General features: G+C 41.5%; 2 protein-coding genes across 2 annotated transcripts; one reads left to right on the top strand and one right to left on the bottom strand.

The window, feature by feature from the left end:
• LOC8080804 (phospholipase A1-II 7) lies at window positions 6,057-8,619 on the bottom strand. Its single transcript, XM_002465193.2, has 2 exons — window positions 7,850-8,619; window positions 6,057-6,930 (listed from the first exon to the last, which is right to left on the bottom strand). Exons 1-2 carry the CDS (start codon window positions 8,474-8,476, stop codon window positions 6,286-6,288), a joined length of 1,272 nt encoding a protein of 423 aa, XP_002465238.1. The 5' UTR covers window positions 8,477-8,619; the 3' UTR covers window positions 6,057-6,285.
• LOC8080801 (translation initiation factor IF-2) lies at window positions 17,905-18,762 on the top strand. Its single transcript, XM_002467785.2, has one exon. It carries the CDS (start codon window positions 17,947-17,949, stop codon window positions 18,502-18,504), a length of 558 nt encoding a protein of 185 aa, XP_002467830.1. The 5' UTR covers window positions 17,905-17,946; the 3' UTR covers window positions 18,505-18,762.

Below are 20,973 nucleotides of genomic sequence, written 5' to 3'. Positions count from 1 at the left end.
GGCTAGTAGATTTTTAATTATATGTGATAGTGGATTGCTTAGTTAGATAACTTGCATATTGAGAGAAATAAGTAGTGGGGTTTAGCTTTATAGGAGTATAAGATGTCTATTGGGTCACGGGTACCCATTGGGTTGTCTATGGGCATATATATATAGGGCCATAAGGGATGTTTAGTTACCCTTTTTTTTAAAAAAAAATTAGGTTTTAGTTTATTATTTTGCATAATGAAACTAAATACCATGCAAATTTTTTTTGGTAAAAAGGTGGTTATTCTTCATTTTGAATTTTGGCATCAAGAGACAAAAAAACCAAAAAGAGCCTCAAGTGGCTCTCATGAGGACAATAAATTCTTTATTTTAGATGAAATTAAACATGACCCTGAAATTTAGCATTTTACATTTCATCATTCCAAATTTGTTGCCATTTTACATTTTGCATTTTTTCTGGGAACTAAACACCACCATAGCAACAAAGAAAAAACATAACATGAAAAATCATATCTTCGAGCATGAAATTGAATTCATTTTTTTATTTTTCACTTGAATGAATATGTCATCTTATATATATCTTTGAACAAAGTAGTTTAGTAGAAAAATTAAGAATTTTGTGAACCGACATGATTGTTTTATTATAATGGATCGGATTTCGAAAACTTATAGATTTACGAGTTTAGGTATTACATCTCATAAACCTGTTGGATCTAGATTTTTACTCATTAACAAATCTATAAATAGAGAAATTAACTTGTACCTTTACTCCAATAAAATAAAAATCCATCCGATTTCAGGTTCACCCCACACCAGCGATGCCGCGATGGTGCCCTGGTGGGTGAAGTGGCCTGGGCGCGGCAAGAGGAGCACGACGCGACTGCCAGGTAGGTCCCGAGCTAAGCTAGCAAAAGAACGTAGCACCAGCCGGCGTGTGGATTATTGGTTGTCATTTTGCATGTCACGTCACGGGCCAGATTCCCCTCACTCGCTCAAAAGTGAACACTAGCTGGCGAAATAGGTCTCTTTTAGTTCGCAAAAATTTTTAAGATTCCCTATCATATCGAATCTTTGGTCATATGCATTAAGCATTAAATATAGATGAAAATAAAATCTAATTGCATAGTTTACCTGTAATTTGTTCGATGAATCTTTTGAGCCTAGTTACTTCATAATTGGATAATGTTTGTCAAATAAAAACGAAAGTGCTACAGTAGCCAAAAACCATGCTTTTTGCAAACTGAACAAGCCTGAAGTTTGCCTTGACCTTGTTTTTAAAAAAAATACAAAAAATTCAGATTTTCCATCACATCAAATTTTTTGACGCATGCATAGAATATTAAATGTAGATAAAAATAATAATTAATTATATAGATTGTCTGTAATTTGTGAGACGAATATTTTGAGCTTAGTTAGTCTATGATTAAACAGTATTTATCAAATACAAATGAAAATGTTATAGTATCCGTTTTGCAAAAAAATTAAAAACAAGGCCTTAGATGCACCCAAAATTTCAAAAGTTTATAAGATTCTCTATCACATCGAATCTTGCATATATATATATATACACACTAATTGCGCAATTTACATGTAAATCGCGAGACGAATCTTTTAAGGCTAGTTAGTCAATGTTTATCAAATACAAACGAAAGTGCTATAGTGTCAAAATTCAAAAAAAAATGCATCTAAACAAGGCCTAAGTGCTATAGGTCTTGTTTAGGCCTTGTTTAGTTCACACCAAAAATCAAAAACTTTTCAAGATTATTTGTCACATCAAATCTTGCAGCACATATATGAAGCATTAAATATTGATAAAAAATAAAAACTAATTAAATAGTTTGTTTGTAATTTGTAAGACGAATCTTTTAAGCCTAGTTAGTCTATGGTTGGACAATAGTTGTTAAATAAAAATGAAAATGCTACGATGTTAAAATCCAAACTTTTTGGATCCAAACAAGGCCTTAGTTTATGAAAAGAAGTTTTTTAATGTTATATTGGATATGTCAGTATATATTGGAAGTATTAAATATAGACTAATAAAAAAATAAATTACATAGCTCGTGGAAATTGCGAGATGTTAGTTATTGTAGTATGGCTAATTATAGATTAATTAGACTTAAAAGATTCATTTACAACTAAATTATGCAGTTAATTTTTTGTCTATATTTACTGTTTTATAAATGTGTCGAAAGATTTGATGAGATGAGCCTTAGTGCATAATAAAGGGTTGTTTAGTTTCTATTTTTTTTGTAAAATGATACTGTATCACTTTTATTTGTATTTGACAATTATTGTCTAATTATAGATTAACTAGGTTAAAAAAATCGTCTTGCAAAATACATGTGAATTATATAATTAATTATTTTTTATCTATATTTAATGTCTTATATATGTGCTGTAAGATTCGATGTGACAGAGATCTTGAACATTTTGTATTTTTAGGAAGTCAACAGTGCTATGCAGGGACACAGGGTGGGTGGAATTGACGGAGACGGCTATCCTCTCCCTTCACGAACACGATTGCATGAATCACGACTTCACGAGAGAGAGAAAAAAAAAACTATGCACTCGTGATGCAGCGTGCCACGATTGCACGAATCACGAGAGAGACAAAAAAAAAATGCACTCGTGATGCACGGTGCATGCGTGCAGCACCGACTCCGCAACATGCAGGCCTTGGGCCGGTTGGCCCATCTTGCAGCCCAATATTTTCACGCCACGAAACACGGTCCATCGACACATCGACGGTTCCTGCTGCACGCAGGGATGCTATACATGACGGGTGCAAACAATTCTTTTTCCCAATCACGAGTACATACTTATCCTCGCCCGCTTACCGTTGACCTCGGCAGCATGAACGGATAAACCTAGTAGTGAACTTATTGGTGCACGTGTTTACACGATTAAACAAGCAAGCAAGTCAGCCGTGATGGATGCGCGCGGTTCTCACGCTCCTTTTTTTTATTATTATTACAAACGATGATGATTGATGGCACCACGATCGTCGCCTGCATCTACTGCTTCTACTGGATAAGATCATAAGAATAACAATGGACTAGTTGGCATGTTTTTAATTTTTTTCCCCTGCTATAGACAGCCTGTTAGTAGCTAGCTGTGTCGCCGGCTGACTTTGCTAAACTAACACCAATTGGCACACTGCCGCATTTAAAACATTTCTTATATAAATATAATTTGCAGATTTATTATCCATTTAAGTTGCTCGGAGGAGTTGGTAACGCTCCGGGCATGCTGCTGCGAAAGTTTGTTCATTTATTTGTCTGAAAAATCATGACTAAAATATTATTTGCTGATTTATTATAAGAGAAAAACACTACTATCTGGTAAAAAAAGTAGAGCTTATAAGAGCATCTCGAACAGTTGGCCATTTTTCCTTTGCCATTTTTTGGAGAATGCCAAGTCTCAAAACCATTTGGCAAAGGGAAAAAAAGATGATCTCCAACAATTGGGTATTTTTGACTTAGGCCTTGTTTAGTTCCAAAATATTTTGCAAAATGAACACTGTAGCTTTTTCGTTTGTATTTGACAAATATTATCTAATCATGGACTAACTAGGCTCAAAAGATTTGTGTCGTCAATTCCGACCAAACTGTTCAATTAGTTTTTATTTTTGTTTATATTTAGTACTTCATGCATGTGTCTAAAGATTCGATGTGACGGGGAATCTGAAAAATTTTGCAAAATTTTTTGGGAACTAAACAAGGCCTTACCATTTTTCAAAATTGTGGATCCACCAAGATTTGTCCGGGATTCTGATCCTATTTGCGCGCATCCATCGCGGCATCCCTCGACCAGATCGCGGCGCCCGTCAACCATCGCGGCACCAGAAACCCGCCAAGTCGAGGTCGCGGCATCCATCGCCCCATCGTCCATCGCTCCGTCGTCCTAGGAAACCATCGCTCCGTCGTCTAGGGAAACCATCGGTCCATCGCTCCATCGCGGCATCCAGATACAGGCTTCCATCGCGGCTCCTTGTCCTCCACTCCATCGCTGCTCCATCGCGGACGACAGGTCGCCAAAGCAGCGCTCGACGCACGGGAACTAGATCGCGGTCTGGTCGTCGTTCAACCGATGGACTCCAGATTGGCAAACACCGATTCAAGTCGTCGTTCACTCCTGTCAAAGGTTCAACGCGCGTGCTCCAGGTAGTCCGGGATTCTAAATTTGCCAAGCCAAAGAGCCTATGCAAAAATGTCTAGTTTGGTCCATCAAATATCAAGTTTGACAAAATACATAAGTCAAATGGCCAACTGTTGGAGACCAATTTTTAAGGTTTTTGGCAAATTCCTAGAATGCATAACCCAACTAATTGGACTTAAAAGATTCGTCTCGTGATATACAGGTAAATTATAAGATTCTGTTTTCATCTATATTTAATGCTCCATGCATGTATTCAAATATTTGATGTGATGGGACGTGGAACTAAACAAGGCCATCCATCTGGCGACTAGGACCATACATCTCTTGGTCGAGGTCGTTTGTGGGGGTGGGGGGGGGGGGGGGGTGAGGGAACGGGCGCTGGCCTGGACTTTGGTTGATGCATTGTTCTTGTCACATATGATTGCGCACGCCTTGAATAGTTCACATCTCATAGCTTTCTCCTCCTCGTTCTTGTATGTCCTCCCAAACCGTGTTTCATCCATTCCTCAAACCTCGCCTTCATCGCTGGCTCATCACCAACGTTCATATATCATGCCCTCCTGTTCCTCAGTCTTGGTCAGTGACCTCAGGATGCCGCATTAGAAAGTTGATGTACAGTCACGGTACGTACTGAAACCCAGGCAACCTTGCCATCTTCATCCGTGAAGTTTGCTCTGATAGCTGGATCATGCATCAACCGGGGGGCGCCTCTTCACGCTGTCAGTCACGACGTTGTTCGTGATCTCGTCCTCCTTGGCGCCGCCGGTCACCTCCAGAGATGAAGAAGGTGACTCGTCTCCGTTGGAGAACAGAATTCCGATCAATGCAGCTATATCCCACCCGCAGCGGCTAAGGCCCTGTTTAGTTCCCCACCCAAAAATTTTTCATCCATCCCATCGAATCTTTAGACACATGCATAGAACATTAAATGTAAATAAAAAACTAAACTAATTACACAGTTTAGTTGAGAATCGCGAGACGAATTTTTTAAGCCTAGTTACTCTATGATTAGCCTTAAGTGATACAGTAACCCACATATGCTAATGACAGATTAATTATGCTTAATAAATTTGTCTTGCAGTTTCCTGACGAGCTATGTAATTTGTTTTTTTATTAGTTTCAAAAAAACCCTCCCGACATCCTTCCGACATATTCGATGTGACATCCAAAAAATTTTCATCTCCAATCTAAACAGACCCTAATAAGGCGCCGATAGCGCCGTCGACGACGTCAAGATCCATCGGAGTGTGGAGAGACCGAACCGGAAGTGGCCTGTGCAAAGCCAAGCACCCCCGCGCGGCGGCGCGGGGGATCATCCCGCCCGCCGCGTGGCGAGAACCGCCGGCCGAGGAGAGAACCGAGGGCCCGGAGGGACATCATGATCGCTCCTCCGACTTTTTGGATTTCCCCCTATGCCGCTGACGCCACCCAGCTGCTCGCGTCGAATGAAGGGTTTCGCTGCCGTTACGTACGTTCTCGTTCACCAGACGGCCCGCGGCCCAGCAGAGAGGCACACACCGCCGCCAGCCCACTCACGATGAGTCATGAGAACGCCTGCCGTGTTTCAGCAGAGGCAGAGCCCAGAGAGCGCCACACCGCCGCTCAGCCCACGAGCTGATCCTCTCTCTCTCTCTCAACCCCCGGAACCCAACCCCCGGAACCGGAAGCAGACCTCGGTTCAACATGAGGGGTAGCGTTAGCGTGTGTTGTGCTGGTGCTGTGCCTTCTGTTCTGCACCTTTTCTGAAAACGATGCTACTATACGAATGATAATGCACTACTCATGGACTCATGGTACGTGTACGTATCACTCCTTTTGACGCGTACAAATGCTGCACATCAGACATGTACAAATGCTGCACATCTCTAGGACTGAAAATGTTGACTCAATAACATGCAGCAAAACGAGCATCTGTAGTACTTGAGTTCTGATTGACACTTGAAAAAAAAAGGCATGCATTACAGCATGCAGAATCATGCATAGGCAGCTTGTTCTTTTTCTAGACACCCCTGTTCATTTGAATTTATCCGTTGAATTTGCCAATCATTTAACAATATGACCGGCGAACAGACTCATTCACCCACCTTTATTAGAAGGCCGAAGTTTGTCGACTATCGGCAGCTTGTTAATAAAGCTGAATCAGACATGCTCGAAGTCCTTGAGAACCCAACGGCCATCGGCGCCCCTGACCATGCCCTTGTTGAGAGCCACCCGCCACTTCACCGGCACGGGGTACTCGTCCCTGAGCGCGTCGGCGGCCTTGTTCACCAGCGCCACGTCGCGGTCCACCTCCAGCCTGAACCCTCCTCCGTCGTCGGCGCCGCCGCCGCCCTGCTCCCCGGCCACGCCGTGCAGGTAGCACTCGAGGTTGTGGAGCGTCTGCGGCGTGCCCGGCTGGCGCAGCCACGGCGAGCGCGCCGTGTGGATGGGCAGCGGCACGGCCACGTCCACGTACCCGAGCGGCGGGTACAGCGGCACCACGTCGCCCTGGTTCTTCACGTGCAGCGCCCTCAGCTGCTCACCGAACGAGGCGAAGGCGGCCTTGAAGAAAGGACCCCCCACGTGTGGGCTCGCGAACACGATGGCCGTCACCGGGGCCGGCTGCGCCGAGGAGGAGGAGGAGGAATGGCCGCCGGCGGCGGCGGCGGGCGAGTTGAGGCCGTTGGCGACGATGTCCACGGCGTTGAGGGTGGCGAGCGACGCGCCGAGGCTGTGCCCGGTGATGGTGATGCTCGTCTCTTCATGCTTGTACAACTCCATCAGCCTCCTGATCTCCTCAAGAACCTGCGCGCACGCATATGCATGTCTCGGTTGCTTCAGACAAAGGCAAAATGGCATGTAGATGTAGCTGTAGCTTTCGTGGGTCCGATAGCTAATCCAGGTGTCGCTCTCGTGGGTAGTAGATGGCTGAAACATCAGAAGCCGAAATGCTTGAAAGGAAGGAATCAACGAGACACTCTAGCTGAGATCATCGATGCTACATACGGTGTCTTCCCGCAGAATACAATTTGACCACAGATTTCTATTACAATCATTAATCGTTAGAAAAACAACCATGATCGAACCTCATGATTGGTCCACCGTCAGTGAATAGTGATAGGGAAACAGCGATCCTTAATGCCTTCAGTCATGCGACTCATGCCACACTTATTAGTATTGTAGACAATGTTAGATAGAGGAAGTCCTGTCAGTTGTAGTCAGTAACTACCGTGTGCTGCAGACCCAGTACAAGTTATTGATTCTTAGTTTAGTGATGTACCAATGGTCAAACAACAAGATCTCTCAGTAAATTAACTTCAGTCATTAAGAATCAGTAACCACCATCTGTAGTAGACCTGGTACAAGTATTGCATTGAAAAAGTGCCTTCATTTGAAGTTTGAACGTAGAAAGGCTAAAAGAGACCTCCTTCGCAAAAAGAAGATAAAAATATAAAAAAAGAAGGGTAAAAGAGTTCAAACCATCAGCACCAAAATCAGAATGACGTGTGTGTGAGTGTAGTTCGTGTTCATGCATCCTATGTTGGGTTTAGACTAGTATTGTACCACGGATCATCGAACAACACAATCTCTCTGCAAACTAAGTTCAGTATAAGAATCAATAAAAAAAATTTCATAGAACGTAACTAAGCTCAGTAAGAAATGAATGAAATTCTCCAAATCAAACTATTAAATAATAAAGTGATATCGATACGGATCCACTTGCCTGGTCTCTGGCGCTGAGCTTGTTGTACTTGGAGCTGGCGTTACTGGACGTGTAGAGCGACAGGAACCCCCTGTGCACCATGGCGCGCGGGTGCGTGTCCGCCGCGGCGCCCAGCACGGGCGCGGCGGGCACGGGCGTGAAGTCGAGGTCGTTGACCCACTCCAGGCTGCGCACGGTGCCGCGCCACGCCACCACGACGTCGCGCCGCCCCAGCTCCGCCGCGCCCTCGTCCGTGGCCACCGCCACGTACCCCATCCAGTTGGACTCCCTGCACCACGCCGGCTCCTGCCCCTGCAGCCCCGGCTGCGGCAGGAGCAGGAACGCGTCGGGCACCTGCAGCCCCGACGTGGCGTACACGAACTTGGTCACCCTGTACCGGTTGCTGCCGCCCGCCGCGGCGGCGCCGCCGGCCCCGCCGCTGGCCGTCAGCAGGTCCGCGAGGCCGTACACGCACGCGCCCGCGTGCGGCGACCGCGGCTCCGTGTTGAACCCGTCGTAGGTGGCCTGCGCGAGCTCGCCGTAGGAGATGACGGACGCGCGCAGGTCGATGTCCAGCGGGTCCAGCAGGCCTTTCCATGAGTCCTTGCCATGGAGCTCGCGCCACCTGCTGGCTATGCTTCCAGGCATCGCCGATGGCTACGGCGTACGTGTGTGGCTGCACCTGGGCCGTAGTAGTAGTAGTAGCTCGCGCAAGTGCTTTGGTTCAGGAATTCAGGTTTCTTTGCTTTTGCTTGGTGCTTTGCATTGGTGCTATTTGTATCACATAATCACATAATAATCACTACACGCTGCAGGATCACTTCATCGATGTGGTTTTACTCGGTCTAACCTACTCCTATAGCACACTTATCATTCAATAATATGCGTTTTTTTTGGAGGCTTTCAGTAATGTGTCTATGTATACTCGTAGACTAACTGACTAAGTATATGCCCAAGTATATGTTATAGGAAACTGGTCGGCAACTACAATTGCGGCTTTATAAAAACAATACTCCTGCTTTCAAAATTATTTTATTTCATGATTTGTATACATGTCTTAATTTTTTTTAAAAAAATGCAACTTCTGACCAGTATGCAGGCCAGCCAATAACATATTAGCTTATTGATGATGTAGATAGAGCCGGAACCATTATCTTTGTATTCAATGCGTATTTCTACGGTTATGATAGATCAGTATGTACTGAGTACTGTATAGACTATACTCGTACTGCTAACCAGTAGGATTGTCGCTGTAACCGGTCCCTCGACTTCCGCAAAAGTCTTTTTTTCATCCCTAAACTTCAAAAGCGGGTAAAATACATCTCTCAATTTTTGAAACCATACATATTACGTCCCTGTCATTTACGGGCGGTATTGAAGGCAGTTTTGTCTTTTTCATTTTTATTTATTTTGGCTGAATATTTATAAAATTATAGTAAATCACATAAAATTCATAGTAAATCTGATTTTGTTGGACTCCAGATAAGTAGTTCTACATAGTGAACATATAATATAATATGCTTTAGTACAAAATTTTTATTGTAGCTTTAGAACTGTTTTTTCTATAATTAATTAGAATAATTCATAGCTATAGTTTGTATGGTCCAATTGTGGTGAATTTTTTATGTTAGACTAATTATTATATGTTTAAACTATGGTAAAAAATTCATACTCATTAGATCATGTATAACTTAGTTATAGATTTATTATAATTTAACAAGCATAAACCTAAATAAATCTATAACTATGTAATACATGATTCAATGAGTATAAAATTTTTACTATAACTCAAACATAGAATAATTAGCTCACCATATAAATTTCATCACAATTAGACCATAGAAAATGTAGCTATAATTAGTCTAATTAATTACAGAAAAACATAGATCTAAAGATGCATCAAAAAATTTATACTAGAACATACTATATTATATATTCAATTTGTAGATCTACTGATCTGAAGTCCAACAAAATTGAGTTTTCTATTTATGATTTTTATGTGATTTACTGTGATTTTTTTTTTAAAAAATCAGCCAAATAAATAAAAAGAAAAAGGTAAAACCGCTTTCAAAACTAGGTCAAGGATGTAATGTGCACGGTTTAAAAGTTGAGGGATGTATTTCATCCGGTTTTAGAGTTCAGGGATGAAAATCAGACTTTCGCGAAAGTTGAGGGTAGACTTTTTCCTAACCGTTTCCAACAACTAGAATCAGAACGGGCATAGAAAGCATCGATGTTAATCAGCCCGTTGGCCCGGCCCGTAAGAATGCAGCAGGTTCCACGGCCACTGTATGGGCTGGGCTGGGCTGATCTCTCCAATTGGTGTTGGGCTCTTCTCGACACGTGCGCAAGAGAGCATGGACCCATCCGCGTGTTCTAAGTATACTGAATGTGGGGATGGAGTGCATGACAAGGAAACATTCCAATATGGGGATTGGTTAATTGCGCCTGACAGGAAAGCAACAATCAAAGGAAGTAGATCATCAGGTTCGTTAGATACAAAAGGGTCAAATCCAAAAGAAACAACCAAGGATATTCCCCTTCTAAGAAATTCTGAACATGGAAAAGATGGTACCAGTCTAAGTATTCCCCATGACTCAGCTAATTTAAAAGATGATACAAGAAGCACCTTGAAGAGGGATAGTGATCGACTCCTAAAATATGATGGATCTGAGGCTCAAAATGGTCCCGTGCTTCGATGTGGTGAAAAGCAGGAAACAAATAATCTAGCCTTAGCTCTAGTCCCTACTTCTGAAATGCCGATGGCGATTGTTGGATCTCCTTTGACAACAATTGGTGTTCATGATGATTCTAAATTTGACAAAATTCTGCATAACCGTGACCAAAAGCGCCTAAGAGTAGAGGGGGTAGAAGATGAAGTAAATGACATTGAAATGAGATCGGCGGGCTCCCTTGAGGAGTACCGCCGGGAGCAATGAAAATCTTGAGTTGGAACTGTCGTGGGATTGGCAACCCTGCGACAGTAAAGGAACTTCGCGATTTAGCGAAGGATTATGCCCCTGCAGTAATTTTTATCATGGAAACTCAAATTAATAAATACCGAGTGGAAAATCTGCGTTACTCGCCGGGTTATGATGATAGTTTTGCTGTTAATAGTTCAGGGAAGAGTGGTGGTTTGGGGCTTTTTTGGAAGAATGATGTGAATGTTTCCATTAAAAAATTCTCAAAGTATCATATCGATACAATTATTGAGGAGAATGGAAAGGAGCCTTGGCGTATGTCCTTCATATATGGGGAGCCAAATAGATCTCTTAGGCACCGTACATGGGATATCATGAAGCAAATGAGGAGCGATTTTGATCTTCCTTGGCTGTGTATAGGTGATTTTAATGAAATTCTAAGGAGAGATGAACAGTTGGGTCCAAATATCAGAGAAGATTATCTTATGGAGGGTTTCAGGGAAGCTGTGGATGTATGCCAGCTTTGTGACATAGGCTACATGGGATTGGACTGGACTTTTGAAAAGAAAGTGGCTGGAGGTCATTTTGTTCGAGTTCGTCTCGATAGGGCACTTGCATCAGCTAGTTGGAGCTCTTATTTTCCTTTTGCGGTACTTCGCCACCTTACAGCAGTGAAATCTGATCATTGTCCAATTCTATTATCCCTTCAGCTAGATGAAAGAAGTAATTTTGAGTGTGGCCAAGGAAAACCTTTCAGATATGAAATTATGTGGGAAACTAATAAGGGTCTGCGCTCCCTGATTCAACACAAGTGGGAGAATAGGGAGAGTTGCAGTTCAATGCAAGATCTGAAGGAAAAATTACATAACCTTGCCAAAGAACTTAGATCTTGGGGAAATAAGAAGTTTGGTGCCATAAGGCGTGAACTACGTGACCAAAAGAAAAAACTAGAAAGGTTAAGAACTGACCCAGCCAGGAATTATATATCTGAGGAGGAACAAAAAATAATTGAGCGCATTATCACGTTGAATTACCAAGAAGAGATTATGTGGAAACAAAGATCACAGGTTACTTGGCTTAGAGAGGGAGATAGCAATACTAAGTTCTTTCATCAAATAGCATCCAGAAGAAGAAGAAAAAACAAAATTATAAAATTGAATCGACCCGATGGCTCAGAATGCACAAATATAAATGAATTACATGGAATGGCAAGTGATTATTTTTGCAAGTTATTCGAGTCTGAAGGAACCTCTGATATGCATCTAGTTTTAAACCATGTCTGTCGAAAGGTTACGGATGACATGAATAGTTTTTTATGTGCCCCTTTTGATGAAAATGAAGTTAAAAATGCACTTTTCCAAATGTGCCCAACAAAATCACCAGGCCCTGATGGATTTCCTGCATATTTTTTTCAGCGTCACTGGGATATTTGTGGTGAGGATCTAACAAGGATGGTGCTGAGGGTTCTTAATGGAGATGATATACCCACTGAAATCAATAGCACGTTCATTGTTCTAATCCCGAAGATGCAGAATCCAATTTCTTTGAACCAATTTCGCCCTATTAGTCTTTGCAATGTGGTTTATAAAATCATATCAAAGGCTCTGGCTAATCGGCTGAAAAGGGTTCTTCCAGATATCATTTCCCAAGAGCAATCAGCTTTTGTTCCTGGTAGGATCATTACTGACAATGTCCTAGTGGCTTATGAATGTTTGCATTTTATGCGTACAAGCCGATCAAAAAATAATGCTCATTGTGCTCTAAAATTAGACATGACAAAGGCCTATGATAGAGTTGAATGGAACTATTTAGAAGCTATAATGCTAAAATTGGGTTTTGCTCGATCTTGGGTTGATAAAGTTATGAAATGTGTTACATCTGTTTCTTTTTCAGTCTTGTTCAATGGAGAGCAGCTGCAAGAATTTAAACCAACAAGAGGAATAAGACAAGGAGACCCAATTTCACCCTATTTATTCTTGTTATGTGTTGAAGGTTTTTCGAGTATGCTGAAAGGTGAAAATGGTGTACAAGGAATTCAGATTGTGCAAACAGCTCCAAAAATCAATCATCTTCTGTTTGCTGATGACAGTCTTCTATTTTTTAAGGCTACAACAAGTGAAGCAAGAATGGTGCAAGATTTCATATCAAAATATTGCAATGCCTCGGGTCAAAAGGTAAATCTAGCAAAATCTTCTATATTTTTTAGCAAGGGTTGTAGGCAAATCACCCGTAATGAAATTAAATCTATACTTCATATGGAAAATGAATCCTTAAATGAAAAGTATTTGGGTCTTCCTACTGAAGTAGGAAGATCAACAATTGGGGCTTTCCAGTATCTTAAGGATAGAGTTTGGAATAAAGTTCAAGGTTGGATAGAACAAACTTTGTCTGCTGGAGGGAAGGAAGTTTTAATCAAAGCTGTTGCCCAAGCAATTCCTACCTATACCATGGGGTGTTTCAGATTGCCAAAAGGATTATGTGATCATTTAAATTCTCTGTTACGAAAATTTTGGTGGGGATGTGATAGAGGCAAAAGAAAAACAAATTGGATAGCATGGGAGAAGTTGGTCCAACCTAAGTATATGGGGGGAATTGGATTTAGAGATTTAGAAATTTTCAATTTAGCCCTGTTAGCTCGGCAAGCCTGGCGCATTCTTGTTAATCCTCAATCTATATGCTCACAATTATTAAGGGCTATCTATTTCCCCTCAGGTGATCTTCTTAGTGCATATACTGGTTCCAATCCATCTAAGACATGGAGAGCTACATGTGATGGGACTGATGTGTTGAAACAAGGATTGATTAAGCGTATCGGAGATGGTGAAAGCACTCTAATTTGGGCTTCCAATTGGATACCAAGAACTGGGATGTTCAGGCCTATAGCCTCCAAAGTTCCTCAGCCTCCAACTCTAGTAAGTGAACTTATTGATCACACTTCTATGACATGGAAAGCTGATTTGGTAAGGAGTTGTTTCTTTGAATTTGACAGTGATGTAATCCTTAAAATTCCCCTCAGCATGAGAAAACAAGAAGATTGTTGGGCATGGCATCATGAAAGAAATGGCTTGTTCACTGTTCGTTCTGCATACATGATGTTGATTGAAACAAAGAAAAATAGAGAGGACTACCTTGAAAGTCGAGGCAATTGTTCTGATGTCCAAAGAATTCAGAATGAATGGAAACATCTTTGGAGTATGAAGATAAAATCAAAGTTTTTTGTTGGCGTTTGGCACATAACTCTTTACCTACTGGTACTATTTTGAAGAACAAGAACCTTACAGCTACAGCGAATTGCAAGATTTGTGGGGCAGAAGAAGATACTTGGATTCATTCGTTGCTACAATGTAATATATCAAAGTGTGTGTGGGCACTAATGGATGAAGATTTGTTGGATTTATTAGCTTCATTACACTTCTCTGACCCAAAGCATTGGATTTCATATATATGCTGCAATATTCCAAAAGCTGATGGTGTTCGCATCTTGGTTACTTGCTGGGCCATCTGGTATGCTAGGAGAAAAGCTATTCATGACAGGATCTTCCAAAGTCCTCTCTCTATTATGATGATGACTAATCGCTTGATAGAAGAATTTGAATTTATTCAAGAAATTGATTTCAAGGAGAAAGATCACTATCAAAACAAGTCAACTCAAAATTTAATATCTCCTCAAAATGGTATCAGCAAGATTAATACGGATGCTGCTATTGACCGATCAGGAACAAAAGGTGTAGTGGCAGCTGTATGCCGTACTGATCAGGGAGAATTTGTTGCTGCAAGCGCTATGGTGATACCATATATAATTGATCCGGAAACACTAGAAGCAATGGCTTGTTTAGAGGCTCTCGCTCTTGCTGAAGATTGTGGAATCAAGAGTTTCATTGTTGCTTCAGATTGTCTTAATGTTATAAAAAACATCAGGGAGATGCCTCGATGTCCTTATATGATGATTCTTCAAGACATCTATAAAAGATCAAAGTCTTTTAATTATGTGCAGTTTGCACATGAAGGTAGGATGTTCAATAGGGAGGCTCATATGATTGCAAAGTTCGTATGTACTTTTGATTCTGGAAGATATATATGGTTTGAGTCCCCTCCTGTATCTATTTATGTAAACACTTCAAAGTGATAATATAAATCCTACCTTCCTCAAAAAAAAAGGATGACGATGAATACTCACGTTTCTTCTCTAGTATAATTTAATAAATTAAATAAATAATTTTTCTCTTATTTTTTTATTTAGTTTATTTCTACTACAACTAAAAAGAACAAAAGTAAGACTATTTTATCGTGCGACTTTTTTTCGTTCCATCGGTCCGCCTACGACGTGCGATCCCACGACACTTCCTAAGTGGAAGGGTGCGAAATAAAATAAATAACAAGAAAGGATTCCTGATGTAAATGTACAAGTGAGAAAGAATATATAAATATAGAGGTTGAAGGGTATAAAAAGAAATAAAAATAAGAAAAGATTTCTAGCAAAATTTTCAGAATTTTCTAGCAAAATTTTCAGAATTTTCTAGCAAAATTTACATATTATTTAAATTATTATATGGTAATTCCACCAAACAATTACAATAATATGTAAATTTGGTCACAAGATTCAACAAATTGACACATCGACGTATTTTGAGTCCATAAGAATTTTATAAAATTCTCATTTTTTAAGAAAGTGGTACTATCAGTCCACACTAACGAGCAATGTCCTCCAAACACTAAACTGTAAATAGTTGGTCCAATTAACTATGAGATATAGTGCTTACAAAAAGTCTATATTATAGTTAGAGTAAAGTCCACTACCGGTCCCTAAACTTGTGCTGTCGTGTCATCCCGGTCTCTAAACTCACAAATCGATTGTTTAGGTCCTCAAACTTGTTCATCTGTGTCATCTCGGTCCCTAAACTTGTTCAATTGTGTCATCCCGGTCCCTAAACTTAGAAATCATCCGTTTAGGTCCTCAAAGTTGTTCAGTTGTGTCATCTCGGTCCCTAAGCTTGGTTTTGAATCTCATCTGGGTCAAAACAAAGCGATCTAACAACTCTATATCAAAAAATAATTCATAACTTTTTCATATGAACTCAAATGAAGACAAATTTTATACCAAAGTTATAGTCCTCAGCACAATCTACAACTTTGTAGTTGAAAAGTTTTTTATTTGAAGTCGTTTAGTGTTATAAAATTTAATTTTAAATTTTAAATTTTAAAATCTATAAACTTATAAAAAATATTTTGCGAACCTAAATGATTTTAATTTAAAAACTTTTCAACTGCAAAGTTGTAGATCATGTTGCTGCCTACAATTTTGATATAAAGTTTATCTTTATTTGAGTTCATATAAAAAAGTTATGAATTATTTTTCAATATAGTTTTTAGATTCGTCCTGTTTTGACCCATATAAGACTTAAAAACAAGTTTAGGGACCGGGATGACACAAATGAACAAGTTTAAGTACCTATACGGGAGATTTTTAAGTTTAGGGACCAGGATGACACAACCAAACAAGTTTAGGTACCTAAACGGTCATTTTGCGAGTTTAAGGACCGGGATGACACATCCGAACAAGTTTAGGGACCGCTGATGGACTTTACTCTTATAGTTAACTACAAGATGTAATGCTTATAAAAAAGTCTATAGGTAAAACCAAAAAGAATAAAATAAAAAATAAATAACAATACACCTTGAGAGTTGAACCCATGCAGCCTTGCCCTTAAGGGCAATACCACCAACTGACCTAAATATAAGATTGTTTTCTTTTGTGGAAGTTTTATAATATTTATATTATATAGTTGTGCCTGCTCAGCGCCTGATTTATAGGACCATCGGTTGGTAGCATTAGGTGTAAATTGAAAGTTGAAATTAATAAAAGCTTGTGTCATATGACGATAGAATAGAATTTGATTTTTTATTTTTATTTCTATGTGAGTAATATAGAACTACACTACACAGTACAATTTTTGTAACAAAAACGAAGCTCTCACGTGCATGAGGAGAACACCTGAGAACTATCTATTTTTGGGCCGGCCCAATCTGCAAAGCGGCAGGGAACCCTAACAAAAAAATATACAGCTAACTATACTGCTTAATTATACACCCTAATTCCAAAACATTTCTTTTTGGCAATTATAAATTTACCCTTTTACTCTTCATTGAATAAAAGAACTACAAAAAGGGAATTACCACTTTTGTATTTTGGGTCCTAATCTCCACAATTTCGAAAGTGATCAGAGGCGATGGAGGCGACGTGACACATATGAGCCCACTGATCATAGACACATCTATCGCCTCTCATCGCCTTTGATGTTCACCGACCATAGATACATCTATCGCCTCTCCAACAATTGTAAAAATATTCTTAGTTCTATCTATCAAGCTGTCGGGCTACTAAGGGCCTGTTTGGTACAGCTTACAACAGCTTCATGGGTGAAGCTGTTTTTTCTCTCCTCTCACAAAGACATAAGTTGGATGAAGCTGGAAAAAAGTAGCTTATTGCAGCTTCTCTCTCATTTCTCTCTCTCAACTATGCATGAAGTAGTTGGTGAAGCTATTTTGTCAAACACTTTCTCCAAAACAGCTCAGCTTCATCTAGAAAGTCACTCATAATGCTATTTTCTAAAAAAACAGTTTTACTAGTGAAGTTGAGCTGTGCCAAACAAGCTCTAAGTACAGTATGTTCTTTCACTCTAGCTCATCCGGTTTTTAACATGAACACGTGATGTGTTGTACTTTTTTTTTTGAGAACAGGCCATTCACCTGTGTTTCATTAAGAGGAGGACGATGTGTTGTATCTGTAACACTTGGTAGATGGTAGCGAAGTATGCAAATTGTTGTGAGAACGTCGATACTCTGTTATCCGCCTCTGAACCTGTTGGCGGTACGAGGAATTCTGTTCTGGAAGTTGGCAGCACTAACTTTTTTTTTTGTTTCTGAAAGTTTTGCTGTCACGCAATTTGTTTAGTAAATTAGTTTCTACATGATGTAAAAGCAGATTCTGTTTTTTTCCTGGGGAATGTGATGCCTCTTCTCGTCGGTTCATAGAAGCTCACTTTAGTTTGTGCGCACAGCATCAGTTGAAAAGAACGGACATAAACTGTTGCAGTTGCATCTGTTTCACGTCACCAGTAAAGCTACCGCCATTTGCCTATAAAAGTGGCAGTTCAGTTCATCATCCGCGCTTAGGCGAGCGCTGCAAGTTTGTGCGCGATGCAGGCAGACAAGGCAGAGCCTGCAGCTGCTGCGGCGGCCCCCGCCGCCGCCGCCGCCGGCGGCAAGTCGCCGAGCATCTGCGACAGGCTCCAGAGGGCCTTCCAAACCCGTCCTCCAGCGTTCCGTCCCCTCCGCCGCCTCACCGTCCGCCACCAGGACGGCGGAGGAGGAGGAGCTGACAAGCCTGCCGGTGCCGGTGATGGAGCCACCAGCGCTGCGCCTGGCGGGCCTGCCCCTAAGGCTAAGCACAGCGGCCCGCCACTGCCAGCCGCGCCGCGGCCACTAACGCCGTCGCCGGCTCCGGTTGGCGTTGGCGGCGCTACCTCGGCCCCGGCCATAGCACCGCAGGCTGAGCAGCAGCGGCCGGTTCCCGTGCGCTTACCAGCCGTCACCAGTAAAGTGGCGGCGGGCAGCGCGCTAACGGGGCCGCCGGTGCCTGTGCCACCGCCGGACGTGATGGCGGGAATGGCGACACCGGCGGATGCCAAGGCCGGGGACATAGGCCAGCAGACCAAAGGGAAGTCCAGGGTTCGTCAGTTGCTGTCGTCCAAGTAATAGAGAGATGAACAGGGTGGGATTTCGGAAGAAGGTTGATCCTAATGGTGTATGCAGCAGCTAGTACGTGTTCCTTCCATAACGTTGGTATCGTAGCAAAGTCCGTGGAATACGAATGAACAAGAAGCCCGTCATATGATGATTAATTAGGCCCGAAACCGTTGTTGCCATCCACACGGAGAAGACCACACTTTGTTACAAAATTAATTATGAGTATCAAAGAAGAAGTTTTAGTGATCGATTTCCTTAGAACTTTTACTCTTGGATTAAGTGTGTTGTGAGGTTCTAATTTGTCCACTAGAGCAACTCCACCAGTTTTAAAATTGGATAAATGCAACAGATTGAGAAAAACAATCACTCCTGTGCACACCTTCTTCGTTGCACATTCGGTGAGGCGGGCACAGGTAGCTGCACAAACTGCTCCTGCCAGTGGGGGCAACGACAACTACTAGTGATGACGACGACAAGTAGCCCTCCGTTGGAGGCGCCACCACTGTGAGTTTCGGAAAGGTCGGTAGTGCTACGGTAAGCCGATTCTGATCGATTTCCATCCTCGCCGGCAACGAACCCCGGTGCGTTGGACGTGATGGGATGCGCCGGCCCGTGGATGCGAGCGAAACAGAAGGAAAAAATGGTGTCGAAAGGGACCTGGGGTTCTCCCCTTTGAGCTCAAAAAAGGTGCAAAAAGGGATCCACTAGACTACTTGTTTAGATCCGAAAACTTTTTAAATTTTGACACTGTAGCATTTTCGTTTTTATTTGACAAACATTATCCATTTATCCAATCATGGAGCAACTAGGCTTAAAAGATTCGTCTCGTGATTTACAGGTAAACTGTAAAATTAGTTATCTTTTTTATCTATATTTAATGTTCCATGCATGTACCGCAAGATTCGATGTGATGGAAAATCTTGTAAAATTTTGGGTTTTTGAGTGTATCTAAACAAGGCCTAAGGACTGTTTGGTTTCCTTTGATAGCCAGCTAAACTTTAGTCACTTTAGTAGGTAAACTTCCAAACACGTTGACTAAAAAAGAGTTAAAAATAGTTTAGGTCCACGAGTCATCCAATAGTAGCTAAAATAGTTTTAACTGACTAAAATTTAGCAAAGAAAACTAACATGATCTAAGTTTTCTTTCACCTCATTCCTTTATACGATATTTTTTAAGAAAAGAGTATTATTTTCGTCAATTGGGTGAAAATGCTTTAATAGTCCTCTATGTAAGTTTTATGTAGAAAATTAACTCAGTTTCATTTTGGGTTCTCGAGTGACTTAGGGAATAGACTTGAGAAAAACAAGTCCGATGGAAGCCCGCCGAGCATTCAAGAGTAAATAGTGATGGTAGTTCTAGAAAAGGATAGAAGAGAGATCCATATGTGACAGTTGAGATCTAGTGAACACATTGCACAAGTAATAAGAAAATATATAAGATCTGGTTTTGAAGTTCTAGTGAAAAATATAGGCATACAAGAGTAAGTAGCGATGATTTTTTTTTCTAAAAAAAAGTACGAGAAGTGCGCTTCATTATATTATATTATATAAGAATAAAGAAATGGGCCACAGCCCATAACACACACGCCACACATTACTTAAAAATTATATTTGCACCCAAAAAAGAAAGGATGGTGACCAAAAAGACTAGCACTAAGAAGGGTAACCATCAAGAAGAGGGGTTATCAAAGTTCAAAGGGGATATACCCTTAGCTTCTCTGCTTGTTAGACTCCACAATTAGCACTCTTCTCCGGCAAGGGTAAGAGCACCACCAAGATTGGGGACAATACCATAAAAAACACAATGGTTTTGATGGTTTCAAAGTGTTCATGCCCCAAGCGTGGTGTGGTGTGCTACACTAATGTATCGTTAATATGAATACTATAGTAAAGCGTGGTGTGCTACACTAAGATGACCATTACAATAAGTTGGTAGAGGAGTGGGGTGGTGGCGCTTAGGGAGGCGGGTGGACAAAAAAACGAAGATAGGATTAGAGTTTCCAAATAAATCTAAGCCGTTGGGTCATTGATCATGTGAATATGAAGTAGATGTTGGTAGAGGAGCAGGGTGGCGATGTGCAAGGACGAGAGAGGGGGGACATGGGTGTGCAAAAAATAAATGTACACTACTGGAAACCCGTTCTTTGCTGAGGGCCTGAGGCTTTGCCGAGGGTCAAATCTCGAGCACTCGGCAAAGACACTCTTTGCCGAGGGCCTTTCTCAGAGGCCCTCGACAAAGAAAAGCCCTCGGCAAAGTTGTCTTTGCCAAGGGCCTAGCCCTCGGCAAAGATGACCTCAGCAAATTTGGTCTGTTGGGTAACGGCGCGGCCGAGGCCCGTCAGCCTTTGCCGAGGGCCAACCGTCAGACCCTCGGCAAAGGTTTTTAATCTTTCTTTAAAAAAAATATTTGCTGAGGGCCACAACTTAGGCCCTGAGCAAAGACCCCATTTGCCGAGGGCCTATCTCAGAGGCCTCGAC

The sequence above is a fragment of the Sorghum bicolor genome, chromosome 1 (genome assembly GCF_000003195.3).
Source record: "Sorghum bicolor cultivar BTx623 chromosome 1, Sorghum_bicolor_NCBIv3, whole genome shotgun sequence".
NCBI classification, from domain to species: Eukaryota; Viridiplantae; Streptophyta; class Magnoliopsida; order Poales; family Poaceae; genus Sorghum; species Sorghum bicolor.
Note: the sequence above shows the minus strand (reverse complement) of the source record. Positions and strands in the feature narration are given on the sequence as shown.

Coding starts and splice junctions, on each gene's coding strand:
- LOC8080804 (XM_002465193.2), bottom strand. CDS start 8,476: ATGCCTGGAAGCATAGCCAGCAGGTGGCGCGAGCTCCATGGCAAGGAC. Junction 6,931..7,849: donor AGCTCAGCGCCAGAGACCAG/GCAAGTGGATCC, acceptor GCGTGCGCGCAG/GTTCTTGAGGAGATCAGGAG.
- LOC8080801 (XM_002467785.2), top strand. CDS start 17,947: ATGCAGGCAGACAAGGCAGAGCCTGCAGCTGCTGCGGCGGCCCCCGCC.